At 40.6% G+C, this 19905-nt stretch overlaps 1 protein-coding gene across 1 annotated transcript; it reads left to right on the forward strand.

The window, feature by feature from the left end:
* Positions 1–247: 247 nt before the first annotated feature.
* On the forward strand, positions 248–16796 carry kpna3 (karyopherin alpha 3 (importin alpha 4)). The gene is made up of 17 exons (XM_070915233.1): positions 248–354; positions 2944–2988; positions 6100–6189; positions 8183–8212; positions 8337–8389; positions 8476–8571; positions 10001–10086; positions 11285–11371; positions 11463–11632; positions 11949–11993; positions 12164–12295; positions 12406–12534; positions 13251–13355; positions 13666–13737; positions 14088–14250; positions 14551–14645; positions 14745–16796. The coding sequence occupies exons 1-17, from the start codon at positions 286–288 to the stop codon at positions 14841–14843; spliced, it is 1566 nt and encodes a 521-aa protein (XP_070771334.1). The 5' UTR covers positions 248–285; the 3' UTR covers positions 14844–16796.
* The last annotated feature ends 3109 nt before the right edge of the window (positions 16797–19905 follow it).

Below are 19905 nucleotides of genomic sequence, written 5' to 3' on the forward strand. Positions count from 1 at the left end.
ATTGCGCATCATACTGTTCCCCGCAAAAATGACGAGTGAGCTGCACTGCTTTCCCGTTTGCGGATGTCTGTGAGGTGAATTTATTATTACTGCGTCTAGGAAGCCGTGGAAACCAGGACAGCCCATGCAGGAGGTATGCATTAACTCCTCCCCTCACTCTGCGATCTGTTACGTCCTCCTCCTCCTCCCCCTCTCCCGAGCCAGCAGCAGTACAGGAGCTGCCGTGCCTCGTCTTTCACGGAGGAGATCCCGAAAGCCGGAGTAATAGCAAAACCCCATACAGCCATGGCAGAAAACGCCGGCTTGGAAAACCACCGCATCAAGAGCTTTAAAAATAAGGGACGTGATGTCGAGGTGAGCTGACGTATAATTACGAGTGTAAATGACATGAATCGAATTAGTTTTACGTAGAAAACGACAGTCTTTGGGCCTCGCTGGGGAGCCTGGCCCCGGCTGCAGCTGCCAGTTAGCTAGCTAGCTAATGTAAGCTAGCGTGAAGAGTTCGCCATCTAAAGTGCTTATTGGCCTATCTCGATAACGGTACATTCCCCACGTAATTGAACGATTGTGGTGATGGTTATCTAGTTAACGCCAGTGGCATACTATTATCCAGTAGTTAATATTTCTAAAGACTAAGCAACATCACAGTTGGACCGTTGGTATTGGGAGTATTAAGGGCAGGCGATGTAGCTGTCACTGCCAGCTAACGTTAACAAGCTAGTTGGATGGACACCGGTCGCAAGCGAGGCTGGGCCTGACCGGTACCATAATCTTGACATTTGCCATGCTTTACAGCCAGCTGACCTTAAGTAACACCAGTGCTACTTTGCAAACGTCACATATATTTGTCATTATTGGTAAAACGTTGGTTTAGATTGAATTTCATGGTTGGTCCACATCCACCCTAACCAAACATTGCCCCTCCTTGTTAGCTTGCTAACGTTGTCAAGCAGACAGCTAGCATGTAATGCCAGGTGAGCGAGCTAAAGTGAGCTCCTAGCTAAGCCACTAAACAGTTAGCTGAATGGTATTAATTGGTGCGATGACCTTAGTTTTACGGTCTACTTTACAAATGTATTGCTAACTAAAACCATTTAAGGTCATGAATTTACTGCTTGATTTGAATCCATCAGTGAGAAAAGGGCACGTTAGACTTGGATAACATTGAGCTAGCAGTACTCTTAAATATAACTTGGTCTAACGTAATGTTGTCTCTCAGATGTCTTAATGGACATACGTAGACATTTTTCCAAATAGACATTGCTATACTAAGGTTAATGTGAAGGATAATTGTGTTTGCTTTACTGGCAAGTCATATATTCTAGAAAACACCACCGGTATACTATGTACCCTACTGGCAAACCGCGAGTCTAAAACGCGGTGTATTGCAGCATCATTCGACTAACAAGTCTAATTATAAATCTCTGTGACAGCATCTGTCTGTAATGCTCATTGACATGATGAACAAACCATTTGGCAAAGGCTGTGTTCAGATTAGCCAAGATAAGGGAAGCTAACAGTGTTGGACCAAAGGAAGAGGTCACACTATAAAAATGTATAGTCTTGTTTAGGTTATATAAATGATACGTATGTCATTTATCAAAAAGCAACTCTCTGAAGCCTAAGGGTTTAGCAAAAAGACACAAACAAATGTATATCTGAAAATGGCCCTTCAAAGTTGGAGTATCACCATCAATTGCCGAAAAGCACAGATTGATGCCCCATAGGTGGTTGTTTTCAAACTTTAAGTCAGTGTGACCAGCACATGGCTACTATGACAGACAGGCTATGCCAAGTGCATTCCTGATGCTATTTCAGGCATCTTGGGAGTCTGACCTGGGTCCTCTTAAGAGCCTCTGCATGAATTTGAGTTTTCCTAAATGGATGACTCAGACTACAGCAGGAAAACATGCCTGTTTGGGTTATATTTATTTAGGTCAGACATAACAGATTGCTCTTCATTTCTGACATCATTAGGGACAGATTTGAATTGCAAAGCAGTAAAGTCTCACATGCTGCAGGTCATAAGCTCCTCCTTTGTTTTCCTGGATATCAAAAACAATGTGCTTATGGTTTAGATTGGTCAAGCTTTTTTTTTTTTTTTTTATCCTGAAATGTCATACATTTGTTGCCTTGTACACTTGAAGGTTTCATGATTATTTAGTTTTTTGAGTATTTACTGTGGTGCCTCTATAAGTTCCAGCAATTTTGTCTTTGTGGGCATACATTCTTTATTTTAGGAACAGTTCATATTTGGGGTACAGTGACCAACATGATTACAGAAATCTCAGCAATTTAAGTGTACTGGATTCATTTATTTCTCTTGACAGTCAGGCTGGACTATTGTATTTTGATGTTCTACTAAAGGGACATTTTTGTATGGGTCAAGTGGTAGTGGCATTATTGTTGTTTTGCAGTGCTTGGGAGACACCTCTCTGCTCCGCAGCCTCCTGAGTTATGACTGTCCCAGATTACGTAAGAGGCTATTTAGGAAGGCAACATGAACCTCTTCAAACAGTCACAAGATCTTAGACCATCTCAAACTGTGCAGGATGAACTGGAAACCCAACAGACACAAAAAAATTGGGCAGTTTTTTTTGTTTTATAGACCCCTTACCTTCAAATGTGTTGGTGGTTTCTGTTTCTAGGATTCAGTCACAGATGTATGCATAAATTGGGGGGAAAAGTCATTAGCCTGCCCCATATTGTTAAAGTTTTGTTATTGTAAATGGTTATAAGATGTGGGTGTGTAATCTAATGGAAAACATACAATATGATGTGTATTTTGCCTATGGTCTTTTGTGATTTATTATAGCCTTTCATATGGTTAACAAAATTACCTTTGTTATCCATGTAAAAGGCTACAATGTATTTTTCAAATGAAGTAAATGGTTGAATTTCTGTCAAAATACGAATGTTTTCTTTTTTGTTTCTTTGTTACAGACTATGAGAAGACATCGAAATGAGGTGACAGTTGAGTTGAGAAAGGTGAGAAAAGATGCACCATCTGTCTACACACACATACATCAGGCCTCAGTCAAAGTATTATAAATCTGCCTCAGATTCCAGACCAGTGGAGTTTTGTGAATTGCTCATTGAGAAAATTGAAAATTCAGACAGAGATGTTGAATGTTGAGAGCCATTAGGAGGCAACCATACACTCTGTACAAGATGAATAAAATAATCCTTGAGCAACCAAAGTGGCTCCAAGTTTATTATATTATTACACTGTCTCTTGCAAATGAGTAAGCATTTGTCATGAATTTTTGGTGTCCATGTATTGTTGGTTTCCTTCTATGCTAAACTACCATTGTGTAAGTGTTATGTTTGGAAGCACACCTGTGCTATTTCCTCTCCCATTATTTAATCAATAATCAAGATCTCTTATAAATGGACTCCTTTATAAAGTAACATGTATCTATTGAGCATTTACGTATTTCTCTTGTTGATTTTTTTAATTCTCACACACTTGCTTTAATTTAATGGCAGAAAGGATTGGATTGGATCACAGTGGGACATTCTGATTAGTCTTTTACATTTGATAGCTAGCAAGCTGCAAGCTATCTTTCTATAAATTATGTGATGTTTATTAACAGACAGAATGTACTGCAACAAAAGTTGGGCCAGGATCACTTCTGGTTAGCAGACTACTGTGGGGATGGAATTGAAAAGAAAGAGGAGCTACTATTATTTGATGTAGTGTTATTGTCTGTCTTGTTTGTTGGCCTAAAACATGAACGAAGGAGGCAAATACCTTCAATAGGCATTGTACAATGTGCAGTTTGTGCATGTACCATATATCTTGTTGTATTTGTCCTTTTACTCTGCACCATGGGTTTAAAATGAAACAAGGATTATAAGATTAAAATGCCAATGTTTAGCTTTAATTTAAGGGTGTTCATCTACATCAGCTAAACAGTGTAGGAATTCATCATGTTAAATTTTGAGTGCATATTCTGTGCAATCAGTGATTGCCCAAGTCTCTGACCCATAGACATCACAAGATGCAGGTGTCTTCACTTCCCGCTTGTTTCAGGGGACATTCACCTTTATTCTGATCTTCATCAAGTGAAACCTGTGCTGTTAAATTGATGTTAGTTCAGGGGGTTGCTTGGGATAGACATTTTGGATTAATGTCCTGCTGCTGCTTTGTGATGGCATTCCATGTCCAAAGAGATTTGATGCATTTGATTTGATATGAACAGAGGTGACGTATTCGTTCATCCTGCTGCAGTGACCTCATCTGTGAGCACGTGAGCTGGTTCCACTGGCAGCATTAACACCACCACCACCATGTTTCACAAATGATGCAGTAAATCTTGAATCACATTTTTCTCCCCACACAATTCTTTCCATCACTGTGGTGTGGTGGATTTGTAGAACACATGAGAAGCTGGTTGATGATGTCGCCTGCTCGTCAAGTCGCCTGGTTTTAGGACGTAAGGCATGTCACGTTTCAACAGCCAATCCGCTCGCAGCAAAGTCAGCTGGGCAAGTCAGTTACAAACTGTCAGCTGGTCGAAATGGCCAGTTTCGGATGGAGGAAAGAGTCCCTCTCGTATTTTTATGTTTTCGCCCTTTCATCAATACTAGAAATGTAACTGTAGCAAGTAACTATCACTATCCTTATTCATATTTTAAGATGCTACAAATCCGGCAGTTAAAACGGAAGTACAGAGTCATTGCTATGGAAACTACAAACCGTTTCGTCTTGTCACTATGCAGACCAGCGCAGTGCAAGTAGTTGCAAGTTTCAACTCGTCTCATCGCAAGTCTTTGGTCTGAACTGGCCTTTAAGCGTTGCATTGTCTTTGTCTGCAAAATCAGGTCTGTCATGTACCTTTTTGACTTGCTAATGGGTCTGAGATAGTTTTCATTTTCACACACAGTTGAAGGCTAATTTGGGTTTGTAACAGATGAATAGACCAGTCACATCTTAGCTGGGTGATATCAGGAAGACCAATCACTTCTTTAACCATCACTTTTTTTTCTCAATGATGAACTTTCTGTGTAGATTATACCTGATGATTTTAGGAAATACAGTACTAACACAGTAAATGTGGCCCATCCATCAGGGTAATATCCACTACAAAGTTCAAGTTGAGTAGTGGTGTTCCTCTAAAAAGCACGAACATCTACAGCACATTTAATGATCATTTTAGTAGGGTTCAACATCTTTGTTGAGTCATGCTGAAGTTTCTTCTAGGTTGTGAAAGAGGAAGGTGCCCTCTGGTTCTAGTAACAGGGTGCAAGACAAAATGAAAGGAATTGAAATGAATCTTTTGAAATCTTTGCTCTGTAAAAATGTGTTTTTGACAGCCCGGCATGGCACAGAATTGACACTGTCAAGAAAATTACAGCATGTAAACATCATATTTGGAAATTCACATTTAGATGATGAACAGATTCACTTGCAAAAGCATGACTTTGTCATATAGGGCCACCTGAACAGGCAATGCTGAACAAAACTCAAGGGACACTTACTCATTGTGCTTCCAGAGAAAGTCTGATACGGATAAACAGGCATGTAGAGCAGCACAGCCATCAGCAGACGTTCGGAGAACACCGGCACAGCCAGCGGTGTTAAAACATAGAACGTCATTGCTATGGAGTGCTGAGGTGGTCTCAAGTCTAGCACATTCCATTTAGCTGGATCAGAGCTGCAAGAAGCACTGCACTAGCTGATTAGTCATCAGTGACGCACATCAGCATGATGCACAGGAATGTAGGGCAAGGGAATCTCCTCCTACCACTGACTCACATGCCCTGTAAAGTGGTGGGATGTGTGGGTCTTTCAGCCTGTTTGTATGTACATGTGTGTCCACGCTGGATGAATGTGTGCTTGTTGGGGGGTTGCAGTGTGTGTTAAGGTTAAGTGTCCTTCAAAGATGAGTGTGTGTTAGCTTCATGTACTAGCCTGCAGGCAGATTTTCTGACTTATCCACTTAGAATGGGGTTTCTAACATGCAGGCTATACTCCTGAAGGGAAAAGTTTTGGGAAAGAGAAGATTCACTGTTACTTTAAGAATTCATGAATGCATTAATGAACACTTTCATCTCCTCCCCTCATTGCTTTTCTGTCTTTTCTCCTCTTGTCAGAACAAACGAACCGAACATCTACTGAAGAAGAGAAATGTCCCGCAGGAGGAGAGTCTGGAGGACTCTGATGTCGACTCCGACTTCAAAGGAGTAAGTGTGGGTGTGTGGGTATGTGCTTTTTTGTGAGAGAGATGTAGTGAGAGTGGACTGTCTGGATAACAGGTCAGAAGGGTTAAAATCAAGTGGGCAGTGTATTTAATGTGGTTCAAAGTTATTTCAAACTGTGTGCGATACACACTAGAAGCAGTAGCTGAATAAAGAATAAAATGCGTCTTTGGGGAAAGTTCTGTTTTTACTGGGATTTTCCTCCCAAAGAAATGCATTTATAGTGCAAATTAAGTATAACTGCATGGTCATGTTATGCATGTTCCCTGTCAGTAATATTTATTATTCCAAACTTCAAAGGGCCAATTCAGCCAAATTACAAAAAACATTTTCTCCTTAGTTGAGATTGAAAGTTCATTCTCAATCCTGGAGCATCTGTCAAATAGAAATATCACCATAACAGCTCCATAACTACTAGATGGCCGGAGTTTATTTTGTCATTTTCTTTTCCTTACTTGTGTCTGTCCATGCAGATTTCAGTTTTGTAATATCTGCTGCTGAAACTTCTGCCACCACCCCAATACAATTTTAAAGTGGGTAGAATTTTGTTTTTGTTCCTGACAGCAATACAAACGTATGTTTGAAAACCCAACATCAATGTGTCTTCATAATAATGTTCCAGTTTCTCAGGATAGTCCACAGATCTGGCTGTCGACTGTTTTTCTACTGAAAACTGTCACGTTCTGTGGATTATCCTGAGAGAAGAGGACAATGTTTGTATAAACACAATTAGCTTTTGAGCTTTTTTAGAAACTTTTTTTTTTTGCTTTGAGCACAACAAATGAAATACCATCAACCTTTATTAAACTGGGTTGGCACCAGAAATCTCAGAAACAAATACCTTTTAAAACCAAAATTGAATGAGTATGTGTAAAAATATGTTTTGTAATTTGTGGGAATTGACCCTCTAATTGAGTTTTTTACTTTTGAATATTTACAAATACACCCTGGTTGATGTCTGTGGTTTGCTGATCCAGAGCTTTGCAAAAAGCACGCTGTCTTCCTGCTATAGTGATGTTTCAGTGTGCCTTTTAATTTCTGCACATAACAAAATGTATTGCTTTTGGGCGCAGCAGTATGAGATAAAGAAGCCGATGACTTCTGATGACATTATTTTAGTAGATCAATGAAATGATGAGGCCTGCATAGTAATCCAATCTCTGCAGTTAATCACACTTTGAAATTGTAGTCTCAATTTGTGGTTCACAGCAGCATTAGTGAGAAATGTAGAGTGCTGATCCAAAGCTAGATGACTGTGAACCACCACATGTCCAAGCCGTTTCATCCAACGTTATTGTTACCTCTTTATGTTAGTTCTGTGTCTTACATACAGACTCTCATCAGAGCTGTGATTGAAAGCCAATTCTATCATTGTTTGCTAAATGTTGAGATTTTCAAATTTTAGACCCTGTACAGTAGTGGAGAGACGTTCATCTTAAACAGAAATCCAAAATATCACTTGATACTGAAACAAGGTAGCCTGTTGGATGTTCAGAGTCACAAGACGTATCAGGGAAAAGAGAGGGTGCAGCTCATTGTAATTTCCTTCATCCGTTTCAGTTGAAAGCCACCAAGCATTTTGCATATTCTACATTAGTAAACAGACACAAAGAAGTAGTGGGCAAGCTGTTAAAGTCTCAATATAGGCTTGTAAACTATTTTAGCACATTTACATAAATTAAACATATTATGTAAAGTGGTGTTAATCAAGGGTCAGCTAAGTTTTTTTTTTTTTTTTTTTTTTGTTATTCTGCAAAAGTATTTAAAACATCCATATGTCAACCTCATATCTCTTCGTGTTTTTTATCATTTGAATCCACCCACGGCCTACATACTACATTGTGAAAATATCTGAGCAGCATGAGATACAAGACGTTTGTTACGCTAATTAAAGGGAAATGCACTGTTTTGCACAGGTTTGCATTATGCTTTAAACTATTATGACTATGCTAATATTTCTCTGTTTCTCTTTGTGCAGCAAAATGTTACGCTTGATGCCATCTTACAGGTAAGAGTTCACATCATCCAAGCCTTCCATTGCCTTACCCAAATGTACCAGCAATAGCTGCTAAACTGCTGGCTAATTATGCTGTGCTAACATTTGTTATGGCCTTCACTCTTTGCCACTACAGAACGCTACCAGTGATAATGCAGTTATCCAGCTCAGTGCTGTACAGGCAGCCAGGTGAGTGGCTGACAGAACACACAGACATACAGACACCAGCTGTGTTTTGTGTATGTTCTTGAGATTTTTCTTTCTGCCCTTTTTAGAAAACTGCTCTCGAGTGACAGAAACCCTCCTATCGACGACTTGATAAAGTCTGGGATCCTGCCCATTTTAGTCAAATGCCTGGAGAGGGACGACAAGTAAGTCTGCTTCCAAAACAGTTTGTGTTTTCCCTCAGTGTTATTTTTCTCTGACGCGATGAACTGAGTGTTCTAGTTGTTAAGACTGCAGACTGCTGTGATGGATTACAGACGCTGCTACATCAAGTCTTTGCTGCAACAGAGGCTTTGTGTGCATAAGAGTGTGTGTGTGTGTGTATCCAACTGTGTCCACACGTGAGAGTGTGTGGAGGCGCACAGGGCAGTTGGCTGGTCTTCTGAGTCCAGGCCAAGCCAAATATAACAGCATTCCTGTCTCTCGGAGGTCCCCAATTCCCAGGACCCTGTGTTCACCGAGGGGGGAGAAAGAATAGTTGGGGTGGAAGAACTTGTAAGGAAGATTTTACCATGGCAACAACAACAGATAGCGTCATGTTAACATGACACACTAGTGGACATTTTTGAGTTTGTGCAGCAATGCAGTATAACCCCTGTGCACCCATCAAGAGACAATAATGGTCAGTTATGTTGCCATAGCATTATGGCAATAAGCCAAGTCAACCCAGCCTAATGACATAATGAGGTACAGAATCACAATGCAGTACACAGCATGAAAATGAGCACCACTTTACATGAACAAGTATAGACAAAAAGTCTTATGAGGTTTTCAAATTAAATCTGTGAATTCATGATAGGGCAGAAATTAAACTATTCGGTCCAGAGGCAACCAAAGTGGCTGGTTACATCACAAAGAGGACCATACCCTGTTTCCTGTTTTACATCCCAGCTAAAGCTTAAGAAACCAGTAGGAACTCCACATCGTGGTTGGTCGACTGATGAAATATTCAGTGGGGTAGACAGACTTACCACCCTTTGCCATGATTTACAAGCATTTGGCTAGTGGGTGGTGTGAGGATCACTTGCAACTGTGTGATTTCTAATATTTTGTGTTGCATCATTTAAGAAATAAATAAATAAATAAAAAAAATCTTTTCATGATAGTCCTCCCTTTTGAGCACAACCCTAGTTTGCCAAACAGCATGATATCTACACCACTGATCCGGCATCAGATGTATTATCCACCACACAGACTCTAGGGTTTCACATTGTGAAACTGATTATGAATCTTTTTTTATTTAAAGAAACCAACAAAGAAAAAACTCTACTACTGTGCCCTCATGAGCAACAAGCTTTCAATTAAAATGTGTTTGAGGTACATTCCTCTAAAAAGCCCTTTTAGTACTGGAAGGCCAAAAAACAGATGAGTGTATTAGGTGCTTGGGGAAAAATATTAAAATCAGCCTTTGAAAACATGTAATAGCAGCTGGGGATTCAGGAAGTGTTCACATCAATATTTATCATTATTACCCCCCCCCCCCCCTCTCTGACCCACTGTACTGTGGAAACTAAATGAGCCTTCTTTAACTTGTTTTGTTCTTTCCTAACTGGTGTTGATTTCTTTGCCCTACAGCCCCTCTCTTCAGTTCGAGGCAGCTTGGGCTCTGACCAATATTGCCTCTGGGACGTCAGCACAGACTCAGGCTGTGGTTAAATCCAGTAAGTTGACCCCACATTCTGTCTCCCACCCGCAGTCTGTGTTTGTATACTGTCTGCAATCTGCCGGGACAGCATATTTATTTGTTTTTTCGCTCAATGAGGCAGTCAGTAATTTTTTGGATTATGTTTTTATTAGATAACAGTGCACTCTTATTTTGAAACAAAGCCAAGATGACTGGAGAGAGGAAACCATGATCAGCATTCATGTGATGAGCTGGCTGTTACAGAGACGGCACAAGCTAGTTTAGAACTGAGGAATGTCTCTTATCTAAAACCCTAAATTTAGAATGAAACCACAGATTAAAAACACTGTAAAATGAAACATGAAATTGTATAACTTTATTTAAATTGAACTGAGTCATCTGCAATTGCTTAAATCAAAGAATATGTAATTTATAATTCTACATACATATAACATTTCATACATTTTCAACTCCTATGAACAAAAGCCAAGTTTTCCGCTTCTATTGGTCTAACGTCCAACTTGTAAAGATTTTAGCCTAAGCTAAACTTGAATTTGATGTTTGTTGTTTTATTGTAGGTTGATGTTTTAAGTGTGTGTCGTTTTAAAACATCAAGCTTAATGATTTACCAGTAGCTTACGTTTGTTTTTGAAAATCATGAATTGCTCTATTGGAAGGAAGAGTCATTCAAGACAGGATAACTTTTAAAAAGGTTTGGTCATGATCCAGCTAACTTTGCCCAAGCATCTGCCTCATGTCACATTCACATGTTGTTTTATCTTGAACACACACAGACACACACACACAGACAGGTGTTTACAGTTATTCTGGCTGATCAGATCTCAGCTTCGGTAGAAGTTGGGTGGAGATTCTGGGAATTAAGTAATGTCATCAAAACTTTTCTAATATCTAAGATAAAGGTAGAGTTGTCCCACCCCAAAGAGGTCCAACAAAGATCATGAAGATGTCATGAGGTTTAATAAACAAATCATTCTGAGAGTGTTAGTTGTGTGGGTTTAAATGGGCGTGCTCACTTTGACTTTTCCCTCTGCAATGTTGTTAACGGGGTTAATATAGGTATTTCAATTAATCGAAGTACATACTTAGGTTTAGATTAGCTGTTATATGTCCACACTCATGGATTTGTGTTTATTTTATTTGGATTGGATGTGACCAGAGTTACACAATCTGTCACCGTGGGCAAGTTTTTGAAACGCTGGTGTTTGTGTGTCCAGATGCAGTGCCCCTGTTCCTGCGACTGCTACACTCTCCCCACCAGAACGTATGTGAACAGGCTGTATGGGCTTTAGGAAACATTATAGGTAAGTAGGATCCTCTAATTGAAGTGTGTGTACATAGTGCTTGGAAGCAGCTGTTCAGAGTTAAGTTGACCTCTGCCCCTTGCCTGCCCAGGTGATGGTCCACAGTGCAGGGATTATGTCATCTCCCTGGGTGTGGTGAAGCCCCTGCTTTCTTTCATCAACCCATCGATCCCCATCACCTTCCTCCGCAATGTTACCTGGGTCATTGTTAACCTCTGCCGCAACAAGGATCCACCACCGCCCATGGAGACTGTGCAAGAGGTATGTGTGTGTGTGTGTGTGCGTGCGTGTCAGACAGATGGATGTGCTGCTTTGCAGTTGACTGTGTCACTGCAGGCTGAGTCACACAGAGTTTTTTTTTGCAGAGCCTTTTCAGTAGCCAAATCATCCCCATCCCCTTGGGGAATTTCTAACTATAAAGCTCTTTTTGGCGACATTTGAAGTCTGGTTTTGACAGCTATTCCTCTCTGTGACTTTTTTGTGTCTTTTCACTCTGCCCTGTTTTTGCCTTCATCTGATCCAGCTATTCCTCCGCCTACATCCAACCCACTCACAACCTACTTTTCTTTCCCCACAGATTTTGCCCGCCCTGTGTGTGCTAATATATCACACCGATATAAATGTAAGTATCAGAGCGAAGGGTGATTGGTCCCAGTCATTTTGTATTCACTGAGTTGTATTGATTGTAAAGAAAGATCACCTGCTTTGTGTTGTCGACACGCCATTTTTCTAAACGCTAACAGCATAATTACTGTACATGGTCTTACGAGTTTCGTGTGTCTTTGTGGTTAGATCCTAGTAGACACAGTGTGGGCTCTGTCCTATCTGACGGACGGGGGCAACGAGCAGATCCAAATGGTCATTGATTCTGGAGTTGTTCCATTTCTTGTGCCTCTCCTCAGCCATCAGGAGGTCAAAGTTCAGGTGAGACTTTTGTTTGATTGATTGAATTAGTCTTTACCTTTTTGTCTACAGTAAGATGACTATTTCCAAATGTCATCTTCAATGAACTGATTGTTTTTTTTATTGCCCAGACGGCAGCTCTGAGGGCAGTGGGCAACATCGTGACAGGGACAGACGAGCAGACGCAGGTTGTGCTCAACTGTGACGTCCTCTCACACTTCCCCAACCTGCTCACACACCCTAAAGAAAAGATCAACAAGGTATCACCACTCAACCTTCATGTTTTTTTAATGTTTTATTTTGTAAGTCTGGTGGTTTCTTATGGCTTTGCATGGAAATATGAGTAAGGTGTCTGCAGCTTGTGAACTGCAGTGAAGTTCATGACATTTATGAGAGCTATCTGTTTCACTGTCAGGAAGTATAATATATCAGGAGCTGGTTTGTTATTGTATGTATTCCCTTACTTATTCACTTCAGCTGACAGTAGAGTTTATGGGTTTTCTTGTTTATTTGTTTTTAACGGGAAAACTACTGTTTGTTGCTAACCCATATGTATGATAGGTGGATGTCTATTACCCTGGAGCACATTCAATCATATAGGGAAATCAAAACATTTTGAGAGGCAACAACACCTGACTGGTTTTAATGCTTTTTTTAAATTCTACACTCACAATAAATACTCATCTCACTTCAGCCTTTGTGGTAACAAACTTATTTAATAAATACCTATGTTACAGTGCTGTACCTAGTTTATATGCACAATCAAGTGTAAGAGAGGTATGGAATTGGAGGGCAACACCACAGTTATGGCACCAAAAATTGAGGCCAATCATCTGCTTTATCCCCCGTTTACTAGCCCAGTGAGAAAAAGTAATGTAGTGGAAGAGAAACACACAGGGTTTTTGGAAGAATATCCATGTGTGTGTGTGGAAGATACAGTGCCGGCTTTGACCATTTGTGATTTGTCTGTGTGCAGGAAGCAGTCTGGTTCCTGTCCAACATTACAGCTGGGAACCAGCAGCAGGTCCAAGCTGTGATCGATGCTGGACTGATTCCTATGATTATTCACCAACTGGCTAAGGTTTGTGCATGGTGGAAGAACAGGAGAGAAATCCCTGAAGCTTTAGATTCTTTCTTCTTTATATTCAGTTTTCTCAACAGATGGTATCAGACTCTAAATTTGGAAAAGCATAATGTTGGCGTTAATCATATGTATTCAGTTGCATCGACACATTCTGTGTTTAGTAGCCAGAGAAGCAACACAACTCTTGATAGATGAACTGAACACTGAATACAAACGTGGCCAACGTTTTTCTGTGTGCTTTGGTATTATGCTGTTGTAGAAAAGACCTGCTATGTGCACATCTTAGTGACAGCCTGTCTCTCTACAGGGTGACTTTGGCACTCAGAAGGAGGCAGCGTGGGCCATCAGCAACCTCACCATCAGTGGGAGGAAAGACCAGGTGAGCTTTGGGACCAATGATGTAGAAATCTGGAGCTTGTTTCAGTTTGTTTACTGCTATGAGGGGTGTATTTTTTTATTCAACATATGTGTCTGTATTTAAACTGCAGAAACCCTACATATATGCATGTGAGTCAGTCATATAATGTTCCTTAATTTCAATAGTAAACGTTTCCCTTCCCACCTTTTCAAGAAGCACAACTTTCCCTATTATTGAAGCATGAAACTAGGCGATTTTGACTTGTTTACATATGAAGGTCATTGTTAGTGAAATGACTTGTACGCACTTGTAACCATGTGCCTATGTTGTAATCAAGTATGGATGTGGTGTGTATGTGTGGGTCCGTGTAGGTGGAGTTCCTGGTGGAGCAGAATGTCATCCCTCCGTTCTGTAACCTGCTGTCAGTGAAGGACTCCCAGGTGGTGCAGGTTGTCCTGGACGGCCTAAAGAATATCCTCATCATGGCAGGAGACGAAGCCAGCACCATCGCAGAGATCATAGAGGAGTGTGGAGGTCTGTATCTGGCTGATTATGGCTCATTGTTTCCTTGAATTATGCAATTTGAATTTTTATTTCTCTCAGTCTTCTTTATAAATGTGAGCTGTTGTATTTCTTTTATTGGGAAAGTTGTTTTTTGATATATAATTTTCCATCTCTTCTTATCTGGAGAACCAGTGCATGTCTTGACAGCCTTCTTAATTTGTCAAATTGAATGTCAATCAATTGAACTGCCCTGTTGTGTGGGCCAGTTCTCCGTGTTAATGCTGTTAATAACAGAAAAGCTTATGTTGTTCATTGTTTTTGATTTTTCAGGTTTGGAGAAGATAGAAAATCTGCAGCAGCATGAGAATGAGGATATCTACAAACTAGCCTTTGAGATTATTGATCAGTACTTTTCAGGAGATGATGTACGTTTACCACCAGTGATTTACACCTCAAACTTAATTTTCAATCTTTTTTTTTTTTTCCTGCTCTGCTGTGATTTCACAACATCTGTCCTTTTTCAGATCGATGAAGATCCCAGCTTGATCCCCGACACCACTCAAGGAGGGACCTTCAACTTTGATCCAGCTTCCAACATGCAAACAAAGGAGTTTAATTTCTAAAAGCCAGGATGTTTGGTTCAACCAGCTGCACGGGTACTCTGTAATCACCCCAGACATTCATCCATCTTTCCTCCAACCTGGCAACCTGGTACCGAAGGATTTACTTCGATTTACTACATCACTTCAACATGGAAACTCACCACTGAAGGATTTACCCACCCCCACCTCTGCACTGCGGGGTGTTTTTTTTGTTTTTCTAATGGTCATCCTTCACTCAACACGGCAACCCTACATTGGAGTCCTGGTCATTCAACAGGCACCACCACCATCTGGCAACCTGCATCAGGTCGATTGTCAGTGTTCTCTGCCAGTGCTTCTAAATATCACAAAAGTAAAACCAGAAGGAAGAAAAAGCCTCCGTGGCAAGATTTAATTGCCAAATGTCAAGTCTTCATAAAGACAAAAACACAAGCACATTTTCAGACACAGCACGCGCATATACACACTTTTTGACACTTAGAATTTGTGTGCATAATTCTGTTAGCCATCATATCACTTATGGGGAAGAAATACTGCTGTTTGTTTGTGGTTTTATTTTTGTGCTTTCCCTCCCCTGGATTGTCCTCTGGTGTTACTTCACCCACGCGCACGCACACTGACATACAAGTACACACATCAACACACTTAGTCACACAGATTCCCGGCGGCGGGGCACCCCAAAAACCCTCTCTCACCCAGTTTAAAGAGTTAATCCCAGAGCTAAGCCATGATTAACCACGGACCCCCACTGCCCTCCCAGGAGAGTCCTGGGGCAGGTGGAGGGGGCGAAAGGGCTCAAATGCAAAAAGAGGACTCCGTGGCAAACTGACTGACGGGACTTCTGACTCAATGACGTCACTTTTTTAATGTGACCTCTGTTGAATTATCAAACTTAATGTTTGTTTAAAAAAAATCATCAAAAATGTGAAGAAAATGCCATAGTTCTTTTTTTTTTCTCAATACATTCAACTGTAAGACCTGCTAACTTCCTGCTTCTGATTCAGCAGAGCGACAACGGTTTTGTTTTTGTACGGATGTGAATACCTGCCACAGGAGGAAGCACCTTTTAGGTGAAGGCGCAGAGACTCGGGGAGAAGAGGAACATATCAGCTGTAGCGTTTATCCCCCTACAGGACATCCATTTGTGCAGCATGAGCTCGGTCGCGTCCAGTGATCCAGTGAACTGTTTGCTTGGGACTCCCCTGTAATGTGAAACTCGGAAGGGGGGCTTTAACAAAAAAAAACGTCGAGCTAAAATCGACCCGAATTGCTTATTTTAATTATTTTAAATTCTCTCTTCAAACAAATATTTTAGGTTCATGTTTCAGCTTTCTTCTGGTTGAGTCTGTGGAGCCTCCATACGTCTGATTTCCTTTTTCCTTTTTTTTCAGTCTTATGCACACGTCTGAGAGGCATAGTGATGTCTGCCTGCAGAAAGGGACCTATACTCATTGAAGACTAGACTTACATAACGAGTACAGGTCCTGACCTTTACAGTACTTAACTACTTTCGATGAAGAGGTCACATGTCATCACTCAATTTGAATAATTGTACAAAAATGTGATGTGTATCTCTCCTTGCCGTCTAATGAATATATGAATATATTTACATAAAGCCTGTACAAAGCTGCTGCAGCTGACAGTCATTGGATGGACGATAACCTTACTGTCAAAGATGGCTGGGGAGGGTATTTTTTTGTTGAAGCAATATTTCTTTGTTTCATTGTTTTTATTTTTGACTTGCATATGTATTGTGATGACATGCTGATAAATTGGAACAGGCTGTTTTTTTCTCTCTCTCTCTCTTCGTAGTGGTGACGGGCTGTTTTTAAAATGTACTGTCCCATGTCCCAGTTGGTGTGTGGGTGCGGGTTCGAGGTGTCAAACTTGTGAACCCGACCCCTAAGCCCTGGTCTCGAAGACTTCATGATCCTCTGGTTGGCTGCTAACTACTGAGAGGGGGTCAGAGCAAAAGGGGGGGGGGGTCACACTGGGGTTTTAAATATTGGGTGGGGTTGTTATGAGCAGCCCAGGCTTGTTTTTGGGACTAGCTGTTTATTACTGAACAAAACTATAGAGAGGGTGTACAGTCATGAACTAGCAGACTAGACCGAGCCACTTTAAAGATTTACAATTTCGTTGCCTTGTATCTGAATTGGATACAAGCTTATGTTTGTTGCAAGATTTTTACTTGCTAATGAAAAGTTGTTTTAAAATAAAATAATAGGAGAAAAGCAACAGACAGCGTTTTGGCCTCTGATTGTTTATATCTTTTTATAAATTTTAGATTGAATTCCTCTCTTTAAGGTGGCTCATTGATGCTTTCAACTCTTGTGCATATTAAAGACAAGAATGAGTTGAAAATCATTGTGCCTTTTGTTTTTCATTTCAACTAAAACTAGGTTTTATTGAATATAGAAACGATTCTTTGAGCAACTGGAGAATTTTTGAAATGGGAGATGTGGCTACAGTAATATGTGGTCTCCCTGTTGTTGGAGTTTGCCATGGGAATGGTCAATGCTGCTCTCTGCTGTTGAGAGTAACTGCTCCCCTCCAATCTTATTCACTGAACATTGTAACACACCATTTCTCCCACTCATTACCCCCTCCCCCCCCCGAACACCACAACCCATCATTGCCATATTTCAGTCAGGGGATTTTGATATCATCTCCTCTCATCTCACCCTCAGGACATGATCTGTGTTTCTGATCCTAACCAAAATAAACTTGCTGTTTAGCCGTTGGATCCTCCGTGCTTGCAAGTGTTGTGATTCACACGTACAGTAGCTGTTTTAAGTAAATTTAAGTTGTATGAGTGTGAACGTGAAGGAGGCTTTTAACAGGGATGGGTTTCAAGTGTTTGTGTGAGAGAGAGGAATGCATTTTTCCCCCCTGAGCTCATGAGTTTTTTGAGCTTCTGAATCAGTTAAGACCCGCATCACCTCCTCTCCATGGGTAAGAGCAAATTGACCATCATTTAAGTTCTCTGAATCTTATTGTTCTTCTGTGGTGCATCCTTTATATTACAGGTGAGATCTGTCATCAGATAGGATGGTGGTCACAGAGTAATTTGCTCCTTATATGTCTCGATTTTTCTCTTTTCTTCAGGTGTGGATTTACCTGATATCCCAGGCATATCAGACTCTTGCTGCACAGGTGACTCCAGGCCAGGGCAGATTTGGTGGTCAGTAGTTTTTAAAAAAAAAAAGAAAAAGAAAAAGGGTTGCAGTGGACGTTTAAAATGGTTCAACGAACATGTTTGTTTTGTTGTTGTGTGTTGGTGAACACAATGATTTGAGGGCAATGATTAACTCAGCCTGCAGACTCTGAATTTCGTTTTCCTGCGGGGTCTGTAACGAAAATGTTCAAAATAAGATAACTGGTCTCCAAGTGGAACATTAACGCTGCTTGACCCAGATCCAGATTCCCCAGGCCCCAGTTTACTAAGTAGCTATTTTCAATTTTCAAAATTTTTTTTGAGGGGGGGGGTACTACCAAAACAAATGTAAACTGAAATGGTCGGGCCTTAGCTGTCGTGGAATTTAGCACTCAAAGTGCAATTCCACGACAACTGAGCAAACTCCCAAATGCTGAAGAAGATGATCATGTAATATGATGGAAAGCTCCAGATCAGCTACTACATGGACCTTGTGGTGAGAATGTTCTGAGTTGGTTTGTGGGGCTCTGGGTAAAATATAATGACATCGCCATTTGCAGTCAGCCACACTCCTAGTACCTGATGGATACTTAAAGAGGCCCTCCAGTCATTAAAAAAAACAACTCTGCTTTGAATAATTTGTCTGTGACTCAAAAAAGTTCAATGAGCTCATTAAAATTAAAATTGCATCTGCTTCTTTTTCTCCATTGAAAAATCCAGAATCTCTAAATATGCAAATATTGTTGATTTCAAAAGATGTCTCCTGTCCTGCTTTGTATACACATACATCATTCTGCACAGTGAAGTTCAGGTTCACATCCAAGTGAAGGAACAATAAGCAAAACTCATTTTTGAGAAATCTTTAAGAATTTGTCTCCAAGCACAAGTCGAAATATCTGGGGACACTTTTGGGAGTGTTTTTTCTCAGACTCCTCCAGAGTCACATAATTTAAATCTCTATGACAAGTGAGCATACTCCACCTAATGACCACTGTTCTCAATGACTGTGTACTAAACTGATCTTTATGTCAAAAATCGGCGATTGTCCTTCAGCTTCATAATCTCTCCGGTCTAAACTCTTTCTGCAATCGATTATTTGGGTCTTTTAATCACGTGACTTTATTGTTTCTCCTCACTTCCGCAAATAAGCGTCAGAGTAGCTGAGTGTGGCAGCTGCAGCAGAGAGTGAGAGCACAAGCGCAGCAGACTGCCCGCCACCGACCCGTGTGGCATGTTCAAACCGTAAGCCAGGACCGTCAGCGACACCAGAAACAGACATATTGAACAGGTGGGTTCAACGGAAATGTCAATATTATTCTTCTGTAGCTTTGAGAGCTGTTTGAAATCTTTTTTTCCCTTCCAGGCTAAATAGCTAACCGTAGCCAGTTGGAAAACAAGTTGGCTTAGACTAGAGAGACTTTCCAAACGGATCCGTCTAGTACCAACTCCGCTCACTTTTCTGTGTTGTGTCAGCTGGACAGTTTGCTGAATAATGCGTTTGTATCAATGACCAACATTAGCTAGCTAGCTAACTGTTTGTGTGAAGTGGTCCATGTTAGCTGGGAGTTTTAATATAACACATTACACAGGTGGAGAGGGGTGAGGAATACGACGAGTTGCTGTGGGTTTAGCAACGTTGTTACAACACATGAAACCTCTTTGACCCAGACTTTTCAACACCCTATACGTCCATTTCATAAGAAATTCTTAAGTTTTCTGTTCTGGGTTCATCAGCTGTTTTCACCAATTACAGTGAGACAGGCAAAACAGCATGTCTATGGTATGATACAATATTAGACCATGGTTGTACCCTTTCTTTACTACAGACCTGGGTTGGGTTTTGTTTAAAAAAAACTAGTGTAAACAGTTGAGATTGAAGTATGACTGCATTCACCATCTTACTGAAGAAGAAAAAAACTAAAATAT

The sequence above is a fragment of the Enoplosus armatus genome, chromosome 11, assembly GCF_043641665.1.
Source record: "Enoplosus armatus isolate fEnoArm2 chromosome 11, fEnoArm2.hap1, whole genome shotgun sequence".
Classification (NCBI taxonomy): domain Eukaryota; kingdom Metazoa; phylum Chordata; class Actinopteri; order Centrarchiformes; family Enoplosidae; genus Enoplosus; species Enoplosus armatus.

Coding starts and splice junctions, on each gene's coding strand:
- kpna3 (XM_070915233.1), top strand. CDS start 286: ATGGCAGAAAACGCCGGCTTGGAAAACCACCGCATCAAGAGCTTTAAA. Junction 8,213..8,336: donor CGCTTGATGCCATCTTACAG/GTAAGAGTTCAC, acceptor TTGCCACTACAG/AACGCTACCAGTGATAATGC. Junction 14,251..14,550: donor GATCATAGAGGAGTGTGGAG/GTCTGTATCTGG, acceptor TTGATTTTTCAG/GTTTGGAGAAGATAGAAAAT.